This window comes from Daucus carota, chromosome 4, assembly GCF_001625215.2.
Source record: "Daucus carota subsp. sativus chromosome 4, DH1 v3.0, whole genome shotgun sequence".
Taxonomy (NCBI): domain Eukaryota; kingdom Viridiplantae; phylum Streptophyta; class Magnoliopsida; order Apiales; family Apiaceae; genus Daucus; species Daucus carota.
In genome coordinates, this window is record NC_030384.2 from 49,088,885 (window position 1) to 49,110,120 (window position 21,236).

The 21,236-nt window shown below is 32.7% G+C and overlaps 3 protein-coding genes across 5 annotated transcripts; all 3 read right to left on the reverse strand.

Annotated features, from left to right (window-relative positions):
* Positions 1-1,863: 1,863 nt before the first annotated feature.
* LOC108218510 (uncharacterized) lies at positions 1,864-6,617 on the reverse strand. Of its 3 annotated transcripts, none has more exons than XM_017391481.2 (7): positions 6,420-6,617; positions 6,284-6,341; positions 5,461-5,566; positions 5,136-5,269; positions 3,419-4,664; positions 3,164-3,310; positions 1,864-2,642 (listed from the first exon to the last, which is right to left on the reverse strand). In XM_017391481.2, the coding sequence occupies exons 4-7, from the start codon at positions 5,184-5,186 to the stop codon at positions 2,056-2,058; spliced, it is 2,031 nt and encodes a 676-aa protein (XP_017246970.1). In that variant the 5' UTR covers positions 5,187-5,269; positions 5,461-5,566; positions 6,284-6,341; positions 6,420-6,617; the 3' UTR covers positions 1,864-2,055. The 3 variants fall into 3 exon arrangements, with proteins under 3 accessions (XP_017246970.1, XP_063947875.1, XP_017246968.1); XM_064091805.1 differs by having other exon boundaries at positions 5,369-5,566; XM_017391479.2 differs by having other exon boundaries at positions 5,136-5,566.
* Positions 6,618-9,043: 2,426 nt separating this feature from the next.
* Positions 9,044-10,999, reverse strand: LOC108217520 (putative F-box/FBD/LRR-repeat protein At4g03220). Its single transcript, XM_017390347.2, has 3 exons — positions 9,920-10,999; positions 9,443-9,628; positions 9,044-9,334 (listed from the first exon to the last, which is right to left on the reverse strand). The coding sequence occupies exons 1-3, from the start codon at positions 10,910-10,912 to the stop codon at positions 9,044-9,046; spliced, it is 1,470 nt and encodes a 489-aa protein (XP_017245836.2). The 5' UTR covers positions 10,913-10,999.
* Positions 11,000-12,500: 1,501 nt separating this feature from the next.
* LOC108216085 (beta-bisabolene synthase) lies at positions 12,501-15,613 on the reverse strand. Its single transcript, XM_017388760.2, has 7 exons — positions 15,340-15,613; positions 14,798-15,062; positions 14,330-14,705; positions 14,014-14,229; positions 13,581-13,719; positions 13,256-13,504; positions 12,501-13,055 (listed from the first exon to the last, which is right to left on the reverse strand). Exons 1-7 carry the CDS (start codon positions 15,568-15,570, stop codon positions 12,762-12,764), a joined length of 1,770 nt encoding a protein of 589 aa, XP_017244249.1. The 5' UTR covers positions 15,571-15,613; the 3' UTR covers positions 12,501-12,761.
* Between the last annotated feature and the right edge of the window lie 5,623 nt (positions 15,614-21,236).

Sequence of the window (21,236 nt, forward strand, 5' to 3'; positions counted from 1 at the left end):
TAGAAAATACTATGTATCCTAATTTTATTTCCAAAAATTTTTCAAATTTTATTGTGTCATCTTAAAATCGAGTCACTAAATAAACATGATCCTTTAGACCCTTTAAAGCTACATCATTTTCACCAATGTAATTATATAATCATCTCAAATTAATAAATTTACTTTTACGAAAAATAATTTGAAATATTTAGTATTATTCATCGTTGGTTGTAAATGTAGGTTCCCATCCGAGGGCACTAAAGTCATTGAATTCATTCATGTGCAATATCAAATGTGGGTGTGGCTTGTTTACAGCTGCGTGAAGCAGTCCACGACCACCAGGAGTACTGTTTTTTGTGTGTACGAAGAAAAGTCAAGGATTCACTTTTCACCTTTGTTATAAATTCATGCGGAAACAAAACTGAGTGAAAGCATGAATAGCTAATGGTTGATTTAGTTGTTAATAGCATCTTTTAGCAATATTCTAAACTTTTTTTAAAAAAATATATGATAAATAATTTAATTTTTCTTAACATAAAAAATTATTTTAAAAATTGATAATTATGTTTAAAAATACTTTTTCATAATAATTTATCACTTTGATCCTAAAATGTAAAATAAATAACACAAGTGTGTGACAAATGATCAGAAATTAATCATTTCTTCCATTTTATATATGATGTTTCGACTTTAAATTATTATTTAGATTGGTTGACTATATAATAGAAACTATCATAACTTTTTAGTTAATCATCTTTGTAAGTTGAAATTTGGATTAATATTTTTAAAATATTTTTATTTATGATCTTTAAATTTATGCATAGTTAAATATATTTATCAGTAATCAAAAAATATTATATCAATGACAAAAAATTTCATACATATTCACGCTAAGAAGGTGGTTGTTCAATAAATTACCTTATAATTAAGTTGCGGGTCCAAAATTTAATTCTATCAATAGTATATCTGGTGTTGAAGTCGTTTTCATTGTAATTGGCAAAACATGATATGACCATATGTCAATGATTTCGCGCAATTCTTACGATAATTTTTAACTAAAAAATCAACTCCCTCCATTCACGGGAACATTATCGCAGTATAGAACAAATAAAGGAGAATGGAAAATTAAATAGCAAAATGTTAACAAATATTAAATTATAAGCTTAGAAAAGTATAAGGAGACAATCGAAGACCCAAGACACACGGCATGTCAATATGTTTTATTGTAGTTGAAGCACGAGGATGCCACAGAATTGAACACCAGCACAAACATATATTATGAATTTATCCAAGTTTTTAAGAGGAAAAAATAAATGAGTAATAACCAAAATAATTTTATTTTTTTATTTATATCTATATATTTGAAAGAGGAGACATTAGAGATAACACTAGAACAATTTTCAATTTCCTCAAATTTGTAATATACAAAAATTCAAGATATAAATATTTAGTATTATAAATAAATATGCAATTTTTCGAATTTAGTGATTTGAATCATTCATTTTTCAACAAAAAATAATTGACCAATCATTAATGTATATAAGAAAATTATATGCTATAAAATCAATACTTTATAACTAAAATTTACATAAAAGAACATTTTACTTGTATATTTTGATATAATCTTCTCATCTGTAGTCATCGAAAAACATCCATTTCAGAAATTTACGTCCTTGATATTTTTAACTTCATAAAAATTAAATAGAGATAAATGTAATTCCAGCATACTTTCATACTAAAACCGGGATTCAAGTGCTTTATTCATTAGTATCATGACGGAAGTACTTTATTACTTTTCAATTGCTTTCAACTGGTTTTAAAACTCAAGAATTGTAGGCACTTATGCAGTAAAACATCTGCTTTTTTTAATTGTTTTCCCGGCACTTGAGCAAAATATTGTTTCAAATTTGTAAACAAATTACAATCTGTGAAAGTTCATCATTACTGAGAAACAATACAATTAATAGTATGTAATATATCCTATCTACTGAAAAGGAAAATTAACTACTATCCAGGCCCAGCTGACATTGCTCTCAGCCATGATAAGAAATAACCATAATCTTCAGGCTTTATAGCTCAAAGATCTCCAAGGTGTCCCATGCTGCGACTTCTATGCATTCCAAGATCTGGCTTGAAACTGATCCCCCTGTTGCCGAAATCATAAAAACTTGCTCTGGAAACTGTTTTCATTCCACTAGGAGGCAAGCGTCCATGTTTGTCCCTAGTTGGTTTTACTTGGGTGACTGCTTGATGATTTCTTCGACCATGAATCACAGAAGGTGGTTTTTTGTGAGATCGTGCAGTCTTAAGTTCTGATGACCTAAGACCACGGTCGAACTGATGTAATCTAGCTGAGCCTGAATCCTTTGTGCTACCCGCTTTGATAGAACGCCTGTTATAGTAAACTAGCTGGGGAAGAAGACCTAGCAGATGTTTTTTCAGTTGCTCATCCCCGACATTCTTCTGAGCTGGATTCCCTTCTATGCTAATTGCTTGCAAGGAATTGTAGTTGGCTGCAAGTTGGCCAAGACCTTTGGTGGTTGAAATTTTATTGAATCTGAAATCAAGGACATTCAGCTTCAGAAGGCGGTGAAGACCCTCAACCTCGCTGATTTTGTTTCCAGCTAGGTACAACTCTTTCAAGGAAGAGCAGGATGCTAGGCCTAACAGATAACAGGTCAAGTTTGGTGAGGGATTTAACCAAAATATACAGCTTTATAATCTTTAGTATGCATTCTTATAAGTAATAGAAAAAAACTGTATTAAAAGTTATAGACGTGTATTCCTTTACACAATTCTGTATACACTAGTGAGATGTGACAAATATGACACTGTGCAAAAAATAGGATCAGCACACATAGTACGAAATAAAGATATATTTTAAGACACAATTAGCAGTTATACGAGAAGCAAACAGTAGCCAATATCAAGGTTATCCTCTAAATAAATAATATTGCAAGGCAGATATAAACCCAAGCATGAAGAAATAAGAATTATTTGAGGAACCATTTTAAGCGCACATTGGGTCAATCTCATATATCATTTGTTGGTGAACTACGAATTGAGCATTAAAAAAGTCCATTGAGTCAGTAAAGTACTTCTACTTGCAATAAAAAACTCAAGTTCTTATAAGTGACCGAATTCATTAGATTAACGTTTACAAGTTGCACTTTGAAGGTCTTACCATGTCCAATCCTCAATATCCGATTGTAGCTCAGGTCAAGTACACGAAGTCGTGTGAGTTCTCGTAATCCTTCAATTGTTGAAATGCTATTCTTCGACAGATTTAAGATATGGAGTCCTCGAGGAAGAGCGCCAGCTGTTATCCTCACTAAGAGAGATCAGTCGATATCAAAGTAAGTAAATTACAAAATGTTTTGCGAGACAACAATATAATAAAAAGCAAACACGGAAGGTAGACGATATATTAGATGCAAACCTATAGCATTTCCAGACAAATTAAGTGCTTTTAGGCCTACAAAAGCACTGAGGAAAGGTATCGCAATTAAGCCATGGTTAGCAAGTTGCGCACTAGTGGATGTAGCACTCAATGAAGAGATATATCTCTTGACAGTATCCATCTCAGGTGTGCTCTTGCTATCCTGTCTTGTAGGTGACAAACCATTAGACACATTGCTCCCAGTATCTGCTGGATAATCACATGTTGTGGACAGATCATATATTTCTTCTGAAGGGCTGCAATGCTGTAGATTTGATACCCACTCCTCAATGCGTTTTATCTTAAAATCCTTAGGAGGGTGTTCTTCCTGAGTATCAACCATAGAGTCTAACTGATTCTTTGATGTGTTTGCCTCATCTGGAAGTACCCAATCTTTGGCTGTACCAACATAGTTATAACCATCATAACCATCATTAGCGGAGTCCTGCATCATTGTTTTTTCACAATGTTCTGCACTATCATCTTCTTCGCCATCTTGATTTGCACGCGTACATATTTTGTGTGCTATCATATCTTCCTGCTTATCTAAAGCATTTAGGTAGGCACAAGATGTTGCACGGGGAACAGAATATCGAGTTTTAGTATGTCCCCCATAAGCAAGTACGTCAGACGAAGAATATGATCTTGGAAGAACATTTGCGGTCCGCTGATTGCATGGGGCATGGTTGCCACAGTCACCAGGAAACTGTGTATCAGAGATATCGGGCCATTCAACTTTTTGTTGGGGATCTCCAATGAACAAAGTTGATCCATCACGTACCAGATCGGAACTCACTTGGACAGAAACAGAATGTAAAGCTTCTGGAAATTTTTCAGATGTACTAACCTCATGATCCTTCTCACCAAATGAAAGAAGTGAGCCACTTCGATCATTGGATCCATCAACAGAAAACCCTTGGTCTGTGTCCTCTCCTGAGTAAGGAACACCTATAAATTTTACCTTGCGATACAGCTCATTTCCTAAAGATTGGCTTCTCTTTATCCGAGTAGTATAAGCCACATCTTTTGTTTCATCCATACGCTTGTTACTTATTTCATCAAATCTACAGCTATGATCAATGGACGATGAAGTTGTAAGCTGATCAGCAGTAATACATACACCATCTTCATTTGCCCCAGAATCCGATGGTTTCCCACTAAATGAATTGTTGTTTTTAAACTCATGATTGTGAATGCCATCTTCCAGTGCTTTATGCATTGCTTCTTCCGGTAAGTCGTTTATCATCTGATTTAAGTGAAAGACAGAGTAATGAAATACCTACTGCAAAGGAGGGGAGTGTGCCTCTTCTCTAATTAATATGATTATATAAATAAAACAAGTCAAAATGTGGTTCAGTGTTGTAGCTCAGATTTATTGAAACATAAGAAGGATGAAAGAGATGCATTAGAAGGACGAAATAGATAGAAGGAAAGGCAACACAATGCATTAGCCTGATTAGAATTACGTATCTATTTCTAGCTATATAAGTCAAAAGTAAGTTTTTGACAATCAAATCATTAGTGCTTATATAAATATATACAGAAAGATATTTGACAGTATGAAACGAAGACAAGAAAAGGAATATGAGCAAGTTCATTATCATTGAGTTCGACGGAGATGTTAGAGCGTATTTGATGAAGTTTAACTGTTCCGTACATTGTTGTAAACAGTTAAGAGGTTCAATTTTGATCATCAAACAAAAAAACTGAGTCTCACCTTTGGTTTTGAGGAATAAATGTGGCCACTAAAGCATGTAAATCCAATCATCTTGTCAGAACTGCACCAGATACATCACCACAGGGATACTTGTTTCGTTATAATCTACTTAGCTGCTCAATACATCCAGAAGCCTGAAACAAATATCTTGTCTCTTCAGAATGATATTGATTCCTTCACAAGCTACCACAGATAGATCTAATGTTGATATTAGCCATAGTCTAGGGATAAACCCATTAAGACACAATGCAGTCTCCAAATAACTGATGATCTAGATCTCCTTATAACACAAAGCAAGATCACACTTTCGTGATCCCCCCACAACCTCTTAGAGGAGCGAGAAAAATTTAACTTTGTTGAGCTGGCCAGACTGAAAGAATACTCTTGGTAGCTATATACTTTTGATCCTTACAGAATTAAACGATGACCACCTGATGCATGATCCAAAGCAACAGAAACATGCCAGGTTAGCAAAAGCAAGACAAATACGTAACATAGATTACCATAACCAAGTATTATAGCATCTACTTCCCAAAGTATCTAAACTTTGAATTCATTAAACATCCTAATTGTGATCTTTTTTTAGTTTTTTAGGATTAGGTAAGGTAAAAATTATAAAACATGTTTTGGTTGGTTGCTTGTATTAATTTTCATAAACTACATGCTGGAAATGGGTTCTTACTTCCCAAAAACATCCTATTAAGTTTTTCGAAACAACCAATATGGTTTTCATTTTTAAGTCAATAAATTCACGCACAAAATTTAATATAGACATTTAGCAACTACATATAAATAAGAGATGTCTACAAAATTGTCCCTTAACAGCTCAGCTGCTGAAGATGCAAGAAAATTTGTCTCTTTACTTGTTCCTTTGATTGCTATTAAGCAGTGTTTAAGGTCGATCATACGAAACAAAATAATTGGAAATTGGGATATTATCAACAGTTAACACAACCAATTTTCTATATAGGCATTAAACATATTCTAAAGCCAAAGCATCAAGAAAACAATCAACGGCTGAATCCCTAAGATCAATACAATTCACAACACATCATGTATTAAATCCCTAAGATCATTACAATTTACAACAACAATAAATCATGTAATAGAATCCCTAAGATCAATACAATTTACAACACATATCTAACCTCTTCAGAGCCAGATTGTTGAGTTTATTATATAAAATTATCTTCGTCTCTCTGTAACCTGAAAATCAACCAGACAAAAAATAATCAACAACACCGAAAACAAAAAAACAAACACAAATCATCGAAAAACACCAACCTAAATGTCCCCTCTTATGTATATATACGATTCTGTGTGTATATATCACAGGAGAGGGAGAGAGTCTCTTAAGATTATTATAAAATTTGGTTGAAGATTTTTGAAAGATATTTTACGTGTTTTTTCTAATTAAGACAGAGCTGTTTTTTGTCCACACAAAACAGCATGGAGTGACTTAGCGTACGGACCGAACATGAAGCCGGTTATTTAGGGTTTTTAGTACAGAAACAGAGGTTGTGATTAAGATGGGTTAATCTTGTCCTCGATCATTGTGCTCCATTCTTTTTTCTTCTTTTTTTCTATATTTTTCAAGGAAATTTTGTAAATTATGCAAAAATTTGATATGGGAGGAAATATTGTATCTATATGAGTGTTACAGAAATCGGGAATCGGACCTAATCGGTTGAGTTACCGATTCAGGGATTAATCAAAAATCGGAAGGATTAATCGGAATGAAAATCGGATTTATTTTAATATTAAAATATTATTTAATATTTAATTATTATTATATTAGTTATTTAGTAACTAATATATTTATTATATTCATAAACTCTATAATTATTCATATTTAGAATAATATAGTATTTTAATTTTAATAATTTATCATATATACTTCGATTAAGAAATATATATAAGGATTAATCGGATTTCAGAAATCGAATCGGTGGCCGACCTTACAGGGAATTAATCGGGGATTTTTAGAACACTGATTATTTCTATATAATGTATTCGTTGGGAAGAAAAAGTTTGGTGGAGTTGAATGTTTGCGTAGTTAAAAAATAGAAAATAATACTCCCTCCCTCTGTCCCTCTCATTTCTTTACGGGTACTATTTTGAGATGTCCCTCTCATTTCTTTACGCTACTATAAATAATAAGTTTTTCTCATTATTACACCCACTATCTTCTCCTACTATCTCATATTTAACAATAAAAACTACTATCACACCCACTACTTTCCTCCACTATCTCAAATCTATTATTAAATATTGATAGGTCCCACTACTTTACCCACTTTTCATCTAACTTTACTCGTTTTTTATACATTGTCTTGATCTACGTGTCCCCATCCAATGTAAAGAATTGAAGGGGACGTAGGGAGTAGCGGTACAACAAATTATCAAGAGACTTTTGTTTTATTTTTTTATAATTATTTTATATTATTTGGTGTATTTTAAGATTCATATAAAATATAGTTCTATAATTTTTTATAAAAATCTTTCTTTTTATATTTATTTAAATACTAAATTTTTGTTCAGCAAAAATTAAAATAATTTGTGAGATAATTTTTTATAATTTTAAAATGTGTGTTCAGTCCTGTTTACCAATACAAAGAACCAAGGTGAACATAAGGAGGAATATGTATTTCTATATAATATTTCTAACTAAAAATTGTATTCGAAGGCTGGATATCATATTTCTGTTAAAATAATGACTTGCTAATAACATTAATAAATATTGGGTTAAAATATTGTTTTGAAAAAAAATTATGTTAATTAATTTAATTAGTGAATGAGTTTGAAAAAGGAAGGAAATCTACCGTTAATAAAAGACATAAAACGAAATACAAACATGATGACAAAATTATATTTTGGAAGCCGATTTTACTTTTATTCACATTTTTATGCTACACATTCACGTATTTTTCACTTTCTTAAAATTGTCGTTTTTTAATTTGGTATAGAACTAGTGTATCTTTTACTTTTTAACAAGATACAACATGGATGATGGAATTGCATTCGAAAATCGGTCTTACTTTTACTCACGTTTTCGTGCATCTCATATGCCGATTTTACTTTTATTCACATTTTTATGTTACACATTCACATATTTTTCACTTTTTTAAAATTGTCGTTTTTTTAATTTAGCACGGAACTCGTTTATCTTTTACTTTCCAACGAGACAACATAGATGATGGAGTTACATTCAAAAATCGATCATGCTTTTATTCACGTTTTCATGCAACATATTCACGTATTAAAAAATAAACTGCCAAGGAAAATCATTTTCAACGACTCAACTTACAGGAGATATAGCACTCTGCTAAACTCAACTTAATCAAACAAACCAAAAACCAGATCATTCTTTAGTTCCTCTTGTGGTTCTTCCTCTTTCTATACCACAACTGATGAATATACAATACAACTCGAATCATTCTATTTAGCAAAAAAAAAAAACTCGAATCATTCTGCATATCTTTCTTAAGCTTTAGGTATCAGAGCCATTTACTTTTTGGCAAACCAAAATCAATTTTAGAATTCCAACTCTCATACATCTGTCAGCTTAAAAAAATTAACCTTTATTCCTCACAACCATTTCAAGCATTTTATACATAAAATCAGATACTATATTTATCTTATTCTTGTTACTGAGAAATACATAAGAAACATAATAAATAACTGGTATTCTACTTCTGGTTTCTGTTACTGAAGGCACTGGCTCTATTAATTTAGGGTCATTTGAATCATGTAATTTTAACCCGTTTAATAAATATACAAAACTTAAAATTTCATCCTCATTTTCATGAATTGGGTTCGAAACTCCTTCGTGAATTGTCAGTCTGCAATAAATATTAATTCGTAGAATGGAGAAAATCCACAATCACCCTATGGGAGTTTATAAAAGACTAATGAAATACAATTTTTGCATCGAAAGAAGCTCGATAAAATTGCATAACCCTTGATTCGATTCTCTCAAGCCGACGACAGCCTCTCCCTGCTGCACAGCTAATGACCATCTCTTGCAAAACCCGAGTATTCCCTAGTAGAAATTTTACTAGACTAAATTCTCTTTCGCTCTCTGAAATTCCATGGAGCGTGACACTTTTTAGCTCATGCAGAAATGGTTTAGAGGCTTGACTTTGCGATTTCCAGTATCGTTCGTCGCTAGAGCTACTAGACAAGTTCCTGTCCGACTGCTGCATATGATAATAAAGCAGAGTCTTATAAAGTTATATTATACTTGAATTCTGTTGTTAGATAAATTTGTCGTTAAATCAATAAGATGAATTAGAAGTAATGCTTACAGTGCTCGCGATACTCTTGTGGACCTTTGAGTCACTAGTGATACTAATAATAAGTTTGTGCAAAGACAGGGAAGATCGAAACAGGCTTGCTAATTCTTGAATTTTGCTCGTATGAAGTTCCAGCGATTTGAGATTGACGAAAGCTTCATATATTACCCCTGCAAAGTGTTTGTTCTTCGACAGAAGCTGCATACATGTTGCAGAAAGCTTCACAACTTGAGTAAGAAAAAACATGGTCTCGCAGATAAAACAAACCTCTTAACTGGTTTATTGTTTTTCAGCAATTGGATGAATAGTCAGGATTATAACATTTTTTATCAAGTTCAGCGCCTTTTAACCGCAAAATTAAAAAGTTATAATTACGACCGCTGGATATTCATCCAACGGCTGAAGATTAAACTATATGTCACTTACAATGTTCCAGCAATCCAGGTAACAAATAATAGCAAAAAATTCTAAAAGAAACCATACGGGTACCTCAAAACAGGGTGTTTCGAGTTTCAGGCACTTGGATTGAGAGAGTCCAATGAAAAATTTGGACATACTCGTGAGATGTGCTGCTGTCACACTCTCAAAACAAACAGAAGCCTTTTGCAAGGATCGTAAGTTGTGTAACGAACTGTGGTCCGTAATAGCATTGCCTTTCCACATGATTCTGTCCAGCTTCAGAGCGTCAATCTTAACCGAACTACGGCTACTTGCAGAATTAAAGCATCTAGACACGCTCAATTTCTCCAATTTCGCGCAACTAATCTCAAGATTGTCTAGTTCTGAACATTCGGATAAACTAAACTTCACAAGTGTCTGACAGTAAACTCTCAAATGCCTCAAACCTCTGCACTTTTCCATACTCAACTTCCTAAGTGACGGAAATGACAGAGGATCCATAACGACATTCGGATGCTCATTAAAAACCACATTCGACAAAGACAAGGTTTCCAACGTTTGAAAACCATCTCTCACAATACTCAATCTAAACCCCTGTCCTAACAATTTCATCTTCAGAATCCTTAACGAATCACTCCTCGCCACGCTCCGTGGCAAGTTAAAACACTCATTGGTCACAACGTCAATCTCAAGATGCTGCACATTGCACGACTTAACCGCGCGCCGTATCAAACTATTCAGCTGCGAACACACGAAGCTACCGCCTACTCGAAGCACCCGAATATCCGAACAGCAATGCTGCTTCTCTCGTATCGAGAGAACATCGTTTATAAATTTCATTCCTTCCTTCTGCCTGACGGTGGTGAAATCAAGATCCGGAAAAGAATACCAAATATGTCTCCACCGTTTCGATAAAACGCACGTTTGCGCAATATTTTTAATCGGCAGAAGAAAAAGAATGTAATGCAAAATCGCATCAGGAAGATCTGTTAAATAATCTTCGCCTGATTCATTATCATCTACATGATCTAGAAGCTTCTTCCTCTTGGCAGATCTCGTCTCCATAACATATAAAAAAACCATAAAATTTTGTTTTGTTTTGTTTTGTTTTGAATAGTATGGAGATTTGGTTGTTCTAATAAGGAGTGAATACGTGTTAGGGTTTGAAAGTTTCAAAACAAGTGAAGCCTAAACTTAATACGAAAACAGCGCTGGATGATGGAGAGTTTGTTTCTTGTTTCCTTGTTTCGCTTAAACTCTAGAGGTTCATGCATAGCATAATTATTATATCGCGTTTAAGATCGACATTGCTTGTTTTCGAGATCTTGCGATTTATATACTTTTACTTTTGTTTGGCCTATTACTATTCTAACCTTCGTAATTCTGTACAAATTCTATCTGAATTTTTTATGTAACACACCTAATTCCAACTGAAATTGAATAAAAATAATTTGTAGGATAAATATTTTTTAAAATTAAAAAGAAGTAAATCCTAATTTAGTTTTATACTAATTTAGTTTTATAAATTAACTAATAATAGAAAAAAATATTTATTAATTGAAATTAAAAATAATACATGAATAATATAAACTGCAAGTATCTTCTATTATATATTATATAAATAATCTTAAATAATTTACTACAACACGATTCTTTTTGATAAGTTTCAGATTAACCTGACTTTGAAGAACTCCTTCACAAATTTATATTTTATGAATTAAATTCACATCGGACGCGCAGAATTAAATTTTGCAATCCTTCCTCGTTTCTTTCTGACCAGAAAGGGACTCTACATTCCTTTCGGCTTCGTGTACTTTTTTACTTCTATTATATCTCGATTCGATGTTTAAATTGGGCTCCGTTTGAGAAAGTAAAAGAGGTTAAAGTCCAAATATATTCTATAACTGAACAATTAATTTTTGGGTCGAAAGCGTCAACATTAGTGAATCTCTGTAGATATCTTGAAAATTTAAAGAAACTATGACAAATTTTCGTGAATATTTTAATATATATATTTAGGGTTAAATAATTTTCTTGTTACAAATTAATTATATTATTTTAATGGCTAAATTGACCAAAATAGCTTATTTTAATAATGGTTCTATAATTTTAAATTAGTAAATTTACATCTTAAAGTTATTCTTTTAAAAATATATTTTAATAATGATCTTAAAAAATATAATATATATGTAAATTTTGATCAAATTATTTGAGATCATTTTTTTCAAAATTATTGGATAACCAAGATAAGTAGGTAATATTGAGCATGTTTGGCGATCCTTATTATAAAAAAGTAAGAGTCTATTTTTTTAAAAAAAGAGCATATTTAAATTTTTTACAATTATATATTTAATATATATTCAATATCACAGATAAGTTAAGAAAAAGTTCAGCTTTTATCTTTTCCTTTATAATATTATAAATTTTTATACACACCCCAAAATCTGTTTTCAAAATATTTCCCCATGTAGCGTATATAGTGACTAATATTTATTGGGTGATTGATGTGCACACGGATTCATTATTATTAATGTGAGATTTTGGGAAAAGTTTGGAACGATACATGGCATTTTCCTTACTTTTCTAGATAAATGATGTTAATCATATCATGCACCCCCTCCCGCCCAGAAACTCTAAAGTTGAAGCCTATGTAAATCACATGAATCAGGCATAGAAAATGACAATAAATCTGATAAAGATGGGATTAAAGTATTCATAATACTGATGCAGACATGAAATTGGGCTTATAACTTGACGTACAACAAGTCATCAGGAGCCCATCTAAATCACATGAATCATTCATAGAAAATGACAATAAATCTGATACAGATGGGATTTATTTCATAGTACTGACTGCAGACATGAATTTGGCTTTATAAAGTGGCCTACAACAAGTCATAGGAGCCAAGCTGCAGTTGTTTCCATCACTGGCTCAGAGTGTGAAGGGTTCCACCAATAACGCACTCAAATGATCCTTGGTCCGGTGTTGAGGGTTGCCATGTCCATCTCCGTACTGATAGAAGGTCTGCCCTGCCCGCGCCATATCCGGATTGGCGGCCACAAATACTTCGCCGAAAGGATACTCTTCCAGCAAATCTTTGTTCAGAATCTTCCATGTCTCATGCACCATTTCCTCAACATATTTTCGCGCCACTTCTTCACTTGCACCGGTATCATTCATGTAGCACTGGACTGACTTCAGAGTATCTCCTCGTGCCATTTCAGCCTAAAATTAATTAGTACATGTATCAAATTAAAAGTATTGTACATGTGTGATTATCATGCAGAGCTGTTCATATATATACTCCCTCCATCCCACCCAGATGTTTATATTTGGGTTAAGCACTTACGGAAGTTAAGAAAATATGTAAAGTAAGAATGGAAAAGTAACAAAAGTGAGGATAGTGGTGGGACTCAGTTACTTACAGCTGATGTTCCCAAATCGTTGGTGAGCCGAACAATCATGGAGGGGCACCACATGATACTAGGAACTTTGTCTACGTAATCTAAAGCCTCCACATTAATCTTCTCGGCAGTTAGGAAATAAGCACAGAACAACAGGATTTGTACTCCAATTGAAACTGCGGCAACTTCCCAATATTCCAGTAACGTGGGCTTGTGTCCCGAATGATACCACTTTGCTTCTTTAAGATAACATTTGCACAAATTTACCCACTGCATAATTAGTTGAAGATGGAATAAGTTTCAGGGAGCCAATATATATTACAATAGACTGTGTTCGATCTCTTACTTGTTTGGTTAAATAAGGCAAGATGTTAAAATCTCGCTCTTGCATTGTCCAGTATCCGATTTCATTTGTGGTATTAAACATTGCAAGAAGAACAGTCTTTATGTTCATTGGGAGCTTGTCGATTTGAGTAATATCCCATCTGCAAAATTTGTCTGGTTAGTTAAAGATGTGCATGGAATTGCTTAAAATACATGTATGTAGGGGCGGATCTAGTAAGAGGCATTGGACATGTGTCCCGCCTAATTATTTTTTTTGATATTTTTTAACCATTCTAAATTTTACAAAATTATAGAAATGTCTCCACAAAATTTAAAAATATATAAGTGTTTTCCGAAAATTTACTTGGTGCCCACAGGATTTGAATCCTAGATCCAGCCTCAGGATGTAAGCAAGTAGGTAATTAGTATTGTAGCTAGGGGCCATGAAGACAAACCTTTCAACAAAATCTGTAAACAACTCCAACTCATCCAAAGAGCCATATACATCGTACATATCATCAATGATTGTTACCAAGGAAATCACTTTGGTTGTCATGATTCGAAAATCACTATACTCAGGATCCGAAACTATTCCATTGCACCAGAAATGATGTTCTACTAGCCTGTCTCTTGCAAAGGTCATCTTTTGCAAACCAATGTCTACCCACCAACTGTTTAAGTGATTCAGGACAGGAAAAGCCATATCAAATCATGCAAAATCAAGCTTTTTATCGCATGAAAAACTTCCTAATGAACTCGATTAATTCGTACCTTGCTAATTTGCTGACTTCCTTCTGATAAACCGATTGGATTATGTTGTAGTCCAACTTGGCTAACTTAAGCAAATTCGGAAGCATGTTGTGCTCATGCTCATAAGTATCAATGTACCATCTTGCCTCAACCCTTGCTAATCTCCAGTGCAAAGGCATGTCTAAGGCATGGTTCACTCTTCTTGCCATGTCTGGCGATATCTCCCTTTCTACAGCATTCTTCAAGTGTGTTGTTGAAAAGGCCTTGGCCTTATCAATGATGTCCTCGCCTTTGAAACCAAAGAACGATGCTTCGTACAAGCTGAGCAACCCTTTCACATCCCCGCAAAGATTTTCCTTGAAGTTTCCTTCCTCATTGGTGAACCTCAGGAACACATCTGTACGTCCATAACAAGAAATAAGTCCATAACAAGAAATAGATAGATAATACTACTAGTGTGGTGTGTTACAAAGTGTAGCATTTGCAAACCAGGCGACACTGCATATCCATGTTCCCGAAGAATCCTAAATCGTAGAGCTGTTGAATGAAGATCATCACTCAACCATGCATCCACGCTATTATTATAAATAGCATCAACTGCTTGCTTTATATCTTTCTTCAGGAGATGCTTCAGCCCTAGCCTCTGCACTGAGTCAAGCAACTCAAGCTTGGCCAATGGTGTTTCCGTGTCTGCATGGATCAGAAGCTTCGCATCATCCTTCAACTCATCCACCTGCTTTACATATTTCTCTTCCTGCAAAAGTAAACACGCATAAATATATATTATGGTTTTTCTATGATATGCCCATTGACACATGCTTAACACCAAATTTCATGTATTTAACTCATTTTGCTTAGCTACGAGTACTTATTAATAATGATGGACCCCCGCATATACAAAAGCTCCATCAATCAAAACAAGCTAAATACATTAAATTTAGCGCTTAGCATGTGCCTATGTGTCTATAAGTGCTGCATATAAATGTAGAATGGGACTTAAAATAAGGGTTAGGATGAGTGAGTATTAGTACATTATAATCACTGGATAGTGACTTGATTAGATTGTAATCCCAGAAACTTGGTGGATAGTTAGCATTTCTTCGGGAGCCAGAACCTTGATGCGGGACATCAGTTGTTTTGATGCATTGAACGGGTTTAGTTGCGCAAATTTTGGAACCAGTTCTTGCAAAAGGAAGAGGAGGAATGCGGGGAGGTGCAGCAAGTAAGAAGCTTGAAAACAGACCTTGGACAGCCATTACCATTTACCGAGCTACTTTTGGTGAATTGCTTGTGTGTTTGTGGTATACACATTGCCACTATTTATAGGCTTATAAGTTACAGCTCTATGCATGCATGGTAATTTGGTAAATTTAGGGTTCATTTTAAAAGAAGTGTTTAATGCTTATAAATTAGCAGTAGGGTGAAAAATAATTTTTATTTTATGTATCTGGATAATTTTTTTTGACATTAACAAATTATCATGTATAAAAGTTATTAATATAAAATATTATAAATTAACTTTTAAAGTGGTCCTTTATATTTTCTTAAAATCAAATTTCAAAAATAAAAAAGTCATTAAATAAAGGTAGGATTTTAACTTCTCATATTCTGATTTATAAGGCAGAAATTGACATATAAATTCTTTACACAAACGAAAATAATAAATTGTTTCGGGTAGATAACTTAAAAACCCATCCAAACACCACCTTAGTCTTAAACTGCTTCTTTTGTTAGGTTTCAATTCTACAGGTCGGAAACAACTGATTCAAAGTTACAAGGTGAGACGTGAGAATATGACAATTCTAATTTTTTTTGATAACTTATTATTTTTCAATAATTTATATTATTTTATTATTATATTGATTTTTGTACATAATTAATAGAAAATATCAAAAAGTTATACAAACACAAACATTTCAAATTACTTTTACATCTTTTAAATTATGAAATTTCCTCGATATAGCATATAGCATAGAAATAGCCATATCCGTTTGCAATTGCTCAAAAATGGGCCTCCATAATTTGCTATTAAGAGATCATACAAGTTCATAAAAGACCAGTTCTCAGCTATTCCGAAATTAGGACTTTATCTCAAAAGTTGAAATGAACCGTTCCCTCTAAAACTTTTTTTTTTTGTCACAAGATACTTTCTCGTATAACGAATCGTATCAGAATACAAAAGCTGCTGCCAGGAGTTCCTTTCGTTCAAGAAAGTTTACCATCTAACCCTCGGACATGCAAAGATGACCGGGGACGCTTAGACAATAAAACTTTAATGTTCGATAAGAAAACACCCATAAGAGGTTCAACTTTCCTTCTTCCTTCCACTCGAGTATCCTGAAAAATACAACAAAATAAAAGAACATAATAAGTTCATAAAAATAATCGAATTATCTAAAATGACAAAGGAAAATGTCAACAAACTCAATATTAGAAAAAGATATAAATATAATATAATTCTTAAAGAATAGCGGAAGTAAAATAAAACTTAAGTAAAACAAAACATTAAAAAATCTACACCAAAGAGATAATGAGATCTCTTTGGTTAGATACCTAAACAAATAATACAAAATTGCTCTAAAACTTTATTGCTTTCATGAAGAGTGGATCATGGGCGCCCACTTTGGGGTATAAATTGCTTTCATGTCCATTTTAAATTCTCATTATTTGGGTTGAAGAGTAGATCATGGGCGCCCACTTTTGGGTATAAATTGCCTTCATGTCCATTTTAAATTGTGAGAATATTGGGGGTGGCAGGGACTCGAACCCGAGACCTCCCGCAAATCAGAGCTCTGATACCATTTAGAGAATCATTCTCTCTAAAACCTTAAGGTGTTAGAGGAGGCCCCTTTATGGATCTTATACTTATATTTCAACAGAAATAAATAAGTTAATTGATTCGTTTTTGACTTATCCCTGTGTTCAGATATCGATAGTGTTTCAACAGGATTTTGCTTGTTTATCTGATCGTGTGTGTCTGAACTCTATTCGGAGGAAGATCAATTCGATCATTTATAAATATATAAAATAAATAAATTTCAAATATAGTTTACATGAACTTGATCTGCAAACATAGTCACGAAACTCGTCTGGTTTTTCATGCAAGTTGATATGGTCAAATTAAAATTCGTCTTGTAAAAAGAAATTAAAATCTGAGCGTGCATCATTTTCTAACTCTGTCAACTAGTATGAAAATTCAGCAAGTCGTTTGTGAAATGTCTGTGTTAATTAGTTCTAGCTCGAATTTATTAATATTTAAAAATTAGTGACATTATCTCGTAAAATCATCATAACCCTCGACGTCTTGACAGTTCGAAGTTTTCTTTTTCTAGAAAAACATCCCTTACACGATTGAAGCCAATGGAACCTGTGGGTTCATTTTCTTTCTCCACCACTTGACATGAAATAATCCAATTGTCGAGAATAATTTAACATGAAATAATCGACTTTGTCCTAATTTGAAAAAGAGCTTCTTCCTTCTTGTCCATCAATGATGATCAGTAAATAGTCTACAAAGTATGATGATGCCTTGGCCATGCCCGGGCTGGCTCACCCCTGGCCCTAAATCTGTAATGGAATAGAAGCGCGTTACGGGTCACGAAAATTATTAATAAATGATAAAAATATGACCTAAATATGTAATTAACCATCACATAGTCCAAATAATATTTTAATTTCACATGCCATATCTTGATTAAAAGTCTAATATTAATGTTTACCTCTAAAAGAGCGTCTTAATGTATATATGCAACACGCAGAGATATTCAAAATATTAATAACAAAATTATTAAAATAGGTGAAGGTTAAAAAAACCTTATCTCTGGCATGCAGAGAAGTTCAACATATTGATAGCAAAGTTATTAAAATAAATAAAGATTAATAGTTTTGTATTTCTCTTAATACGATATTAAGAATATAAATAATCAATTTCGGAAGAAGTTCAAGACATGCTCATGAGTCATGGCTCAAAATTCAAAAAAAAAAAAGAGTTGTACGGTTAAAATATTTTAAGTCGTGAGATTGAAAAGTACGTACTTGCTCACCGTGACGGAACGAGGAAGATTTTTAAAGGGGTGGAATATAAATGCTATTTAAACTTGAAAATATTATATATCAAATTTTATAATAATATTAGTGATAAAAATTCATTTATTTTAAATTTTTATAAGAAAACTCAGTCGTTTCATTAAGGAATTTAATTATTCAATTACCAAGCCGTTGAGTACATAGATTCGAAAGAACTAGTTGCAAATAAGGAGACTCACAGATACTACAGAAAAAATAAAAAGAATTTGTTAAACATCAGAGTCTATATTATTAAAATTTATAATAAATGATATAATTTTATTTTATAAATATAAATAATATAAGATTATGTGTAATGCTAATTTATAAACAGAGGGCCCTCCAGCCCCGTCTCTGCTTGCTCATCAATATCATCTGCAAATACTCTCTCGGGCTGAAAAGATGGTACGATGTAGTGTGTTGTATCAGGACAATAAACATGGGAAACACTGCTCATCTGTAAAACGAATAGTATCACTTGCTCAACAAAAATATTAAGAACCTGCTTTGCTTCACACGTCAATACCGAAAAATGATTGATACGACTTTCAAGTCAATTGCTGCCGCTAATCGTCCTCTATTAACATTGATCATAAAAAGTGGCGACGTGCAAATAATACATACGTTTACCGTTTCTTTTCTGTGAACCGTAACAACAGTCATACATATAAAAATCAGAATAACTCGCAGTTAGTGTATAAACGGTGACACAGAATCAAATAATTTGAGAGATAGTCTGCGACTTATTCAAGTTTGATGAGTAAATTTGTTGAGTTCATTAATAGACTAATTCTTTTTTTTCGGAGTGAAGTTATTTAAATGTCTTGATTTGTGAGTTCAATTGAGTTTTTTTGATATTTTTTATTTTACATTTATGTTTACAAATATATTATCTTACAAATATAAAACATTTAAATTAATATTATATGGAGTCGTATTTGAGCTAAATTTACAAAAATCAAATTTTTCGTAATAACATCAATTTTAAAATTCAGAATCACGTTTGAACCAAACTTTTGTCGAATTTACTTATCGCCGGCGGCGACAACCCTTACCCGTCGAGTCTATCACCAACTAAAATAGAGAGGGAGGAGAGAGTTAGGGGAGAGAAATTGAGCGAGAGGGATGAAGGAAGGTATGAGAGAGAGAAAAGACAGAGGGAGCGAGAAGATGGAGGGAGAGAGACGGAGAGAGATGAGTAAAAGAGGAATCAGAGGGAGAGACAAAGCGAGAACGAAGAAGCAGAAATTTACTATGCAAGCTTTTGATTTGCTTTTAGAAAAATTGTAAATATGTTTTGGAAAAAACGTAAGTACGCGACAAGTACAGCTGGACAATATTACTACAGTTATTACATAGTATGAGTGATAAATATTTTTTATATTTTGATAATTTTGAAGTGTTCACAAATACTAGCTTTTGTTGTTTTATATTGTAAAATATATAAAACCCCACACACACACACACATATATATATATATATATAATTTATTGATAATATTATTAAAATTTATAAAAATACACTGGATACATTCAAAGGTTGACCAGAACTGTAAGCATTAGCCGGTCGCATCAAATTTGGGATGAATGAGTAAATTTTATCATTTATTTTCTGAATACATTTTTTGTGCATGACATGTTATCGGTATCTAACATGTTTGAGCTAATTATTTTCAGGAGTTTGCATGATCTTGCATAAGAATCAGCTTAAGGATTATATGTAATAATTTGAACAATATATATACTCATTTATAAAGTATATACAAGTCTAAATATTTTAGACAAACTATATTAGGATAAATTTTAATTTTAACAATAAATTATAATTTATAATCAATTTAAGATATAATATAATATTTTTTATTTATCTATTTCAAGATAATAATATAAATAATTAATCTTAATATGATAGTAATAAAAACCAAACATTAATCTCTTATCAGCATATCAGTTACAAATAACATATATTATATTTTTTTTTGACAAACAAAGGATTTATTAATACGAATCGCAAACCCAGCCGGGACAAACCCCGAACTATCAACTACAATCTGATTGTGAAACAAAAAACGAACTAAACAAATAGTCGTTTTGTTTTCAGATCGCTTAACAAATAGAATATTCATATTCTTTGATCTAAAAAGTGTTACAACGATATCTCGAGCAATCCAACCTACATCAGTTATGAAACTAGTAGTCTCGCAATTGACCTTCACGTAAGCATCATCTGTAGCCCAATGTTCAGAACTATCAGTCAAATCAACTGATCCTAGAGCACCAAACGTCCCCAAAACATGAACAATTATTTGTTGTGAAAGGTGAGCTCTTGCGGTATCCACCATCGTTTCGAAATCGATGCGAGTCTTACCGATCTCCCAAAATACCGTATAAATCCTTTTCAGATTGATAATTGAACGACACATCAAGACACATAAAAATACGAAAACATAACAAAACTGACATCCCAAAAAGATGGGCTGATATCCCAAAACAATGGGCACACAACCTTGATAACAAGGTACTCAAACAAGATTAGATCTTGGTTTTATTGAAAAACTAGTAAAATAATAGAGGGGATGAGAGAACGAAGGGGTTAATTGATGAGAAGATGAAGATCTGGGAGGCGTAGAAGTGACAGCTGAAACCCTAATACCGGAGTCGACTCTCAAAATGAGAGAAAAAAGATATATTTAGTTCAAGGTCTAATTATTATAAATTATCATAATATTACCGGCTTATAACTTGTACCATGTACAAGTGCTTTATAAATTATATTATTTTATCGTATGTTTTTAATAATATTAATTTATTTTAAAAATTAAACTATGTTAGGATAATATGTATTATTAATTAAAAAGATTTT

Excerpts from the sequence above, each read along its gene's own strand:
- LOC108218510 (XM_017391481.2), bottom strand. The coding sequence starts at position 5,186 with ATGATTGGATTTACATGCTTTAGTGGCCACATTTATTCCTCAAAACCA. Across the intron at positions 3,311-3,418 it reads TTTGTCTGGAAATGCTATAG|TGAGGATAACAGCTGGCGCT; the intron begins GTTTGCATCTAA and ends GATCTCTCTTAG. Across the intron at positions 2,643-3,163 it reads GATATTGAGGATTGGACATG|GCCTAGCATCCTGCTCTTCC; the intron begins GTAAGACCTTCA and ends GTTATCTGTTAG.
- LOC108216085 (XM_017388760.2), bottom strand. The coding sequence starts at position 15,570 with ATGGTAATGGCTGTCCAAGGTCTGTTTTCAAGCTTCTTACTTGCTGCA. Across the intron at positions 14,230-14,329 it reads GAAGTCAGCAAATTAGCAAG|TTGGTGGGTAGACATTGGTT; the intron begins GTACGAATTAAT and ends TCACTTAAACAG. Across the intron at positions 13,720-14,013 it reads TTTACAGATTTTGTTGAAAG|ATGGGATATTACTCAAATCG; the intron begins GTTTGTCTTCAT and ends CAAATTTTGCAG.
- LOC108217520 (XM_017390347.2), bottom strand. The coding sequence starts at position 10,912 with ATGGTTTTTTTATATGTTATGGAGACGAGATCTGCCAAGAGGAAGAAG. Across the intron at positions 9,629-9,919 it reads TCGAAACACCCTGTTTTGAG|CTTCTGTCGAAGAACAAACA; the intron begins GTACCCGTATGG and ends ACATGTATGCAG. Across the intron at positions 9,335-9,442 it reads ACAAGAGTATCGCGAGCACT|CAGTCGGACAGGAACTTGTC; the intron begins GTAAGCATTACT and ends TATCATATGCAG.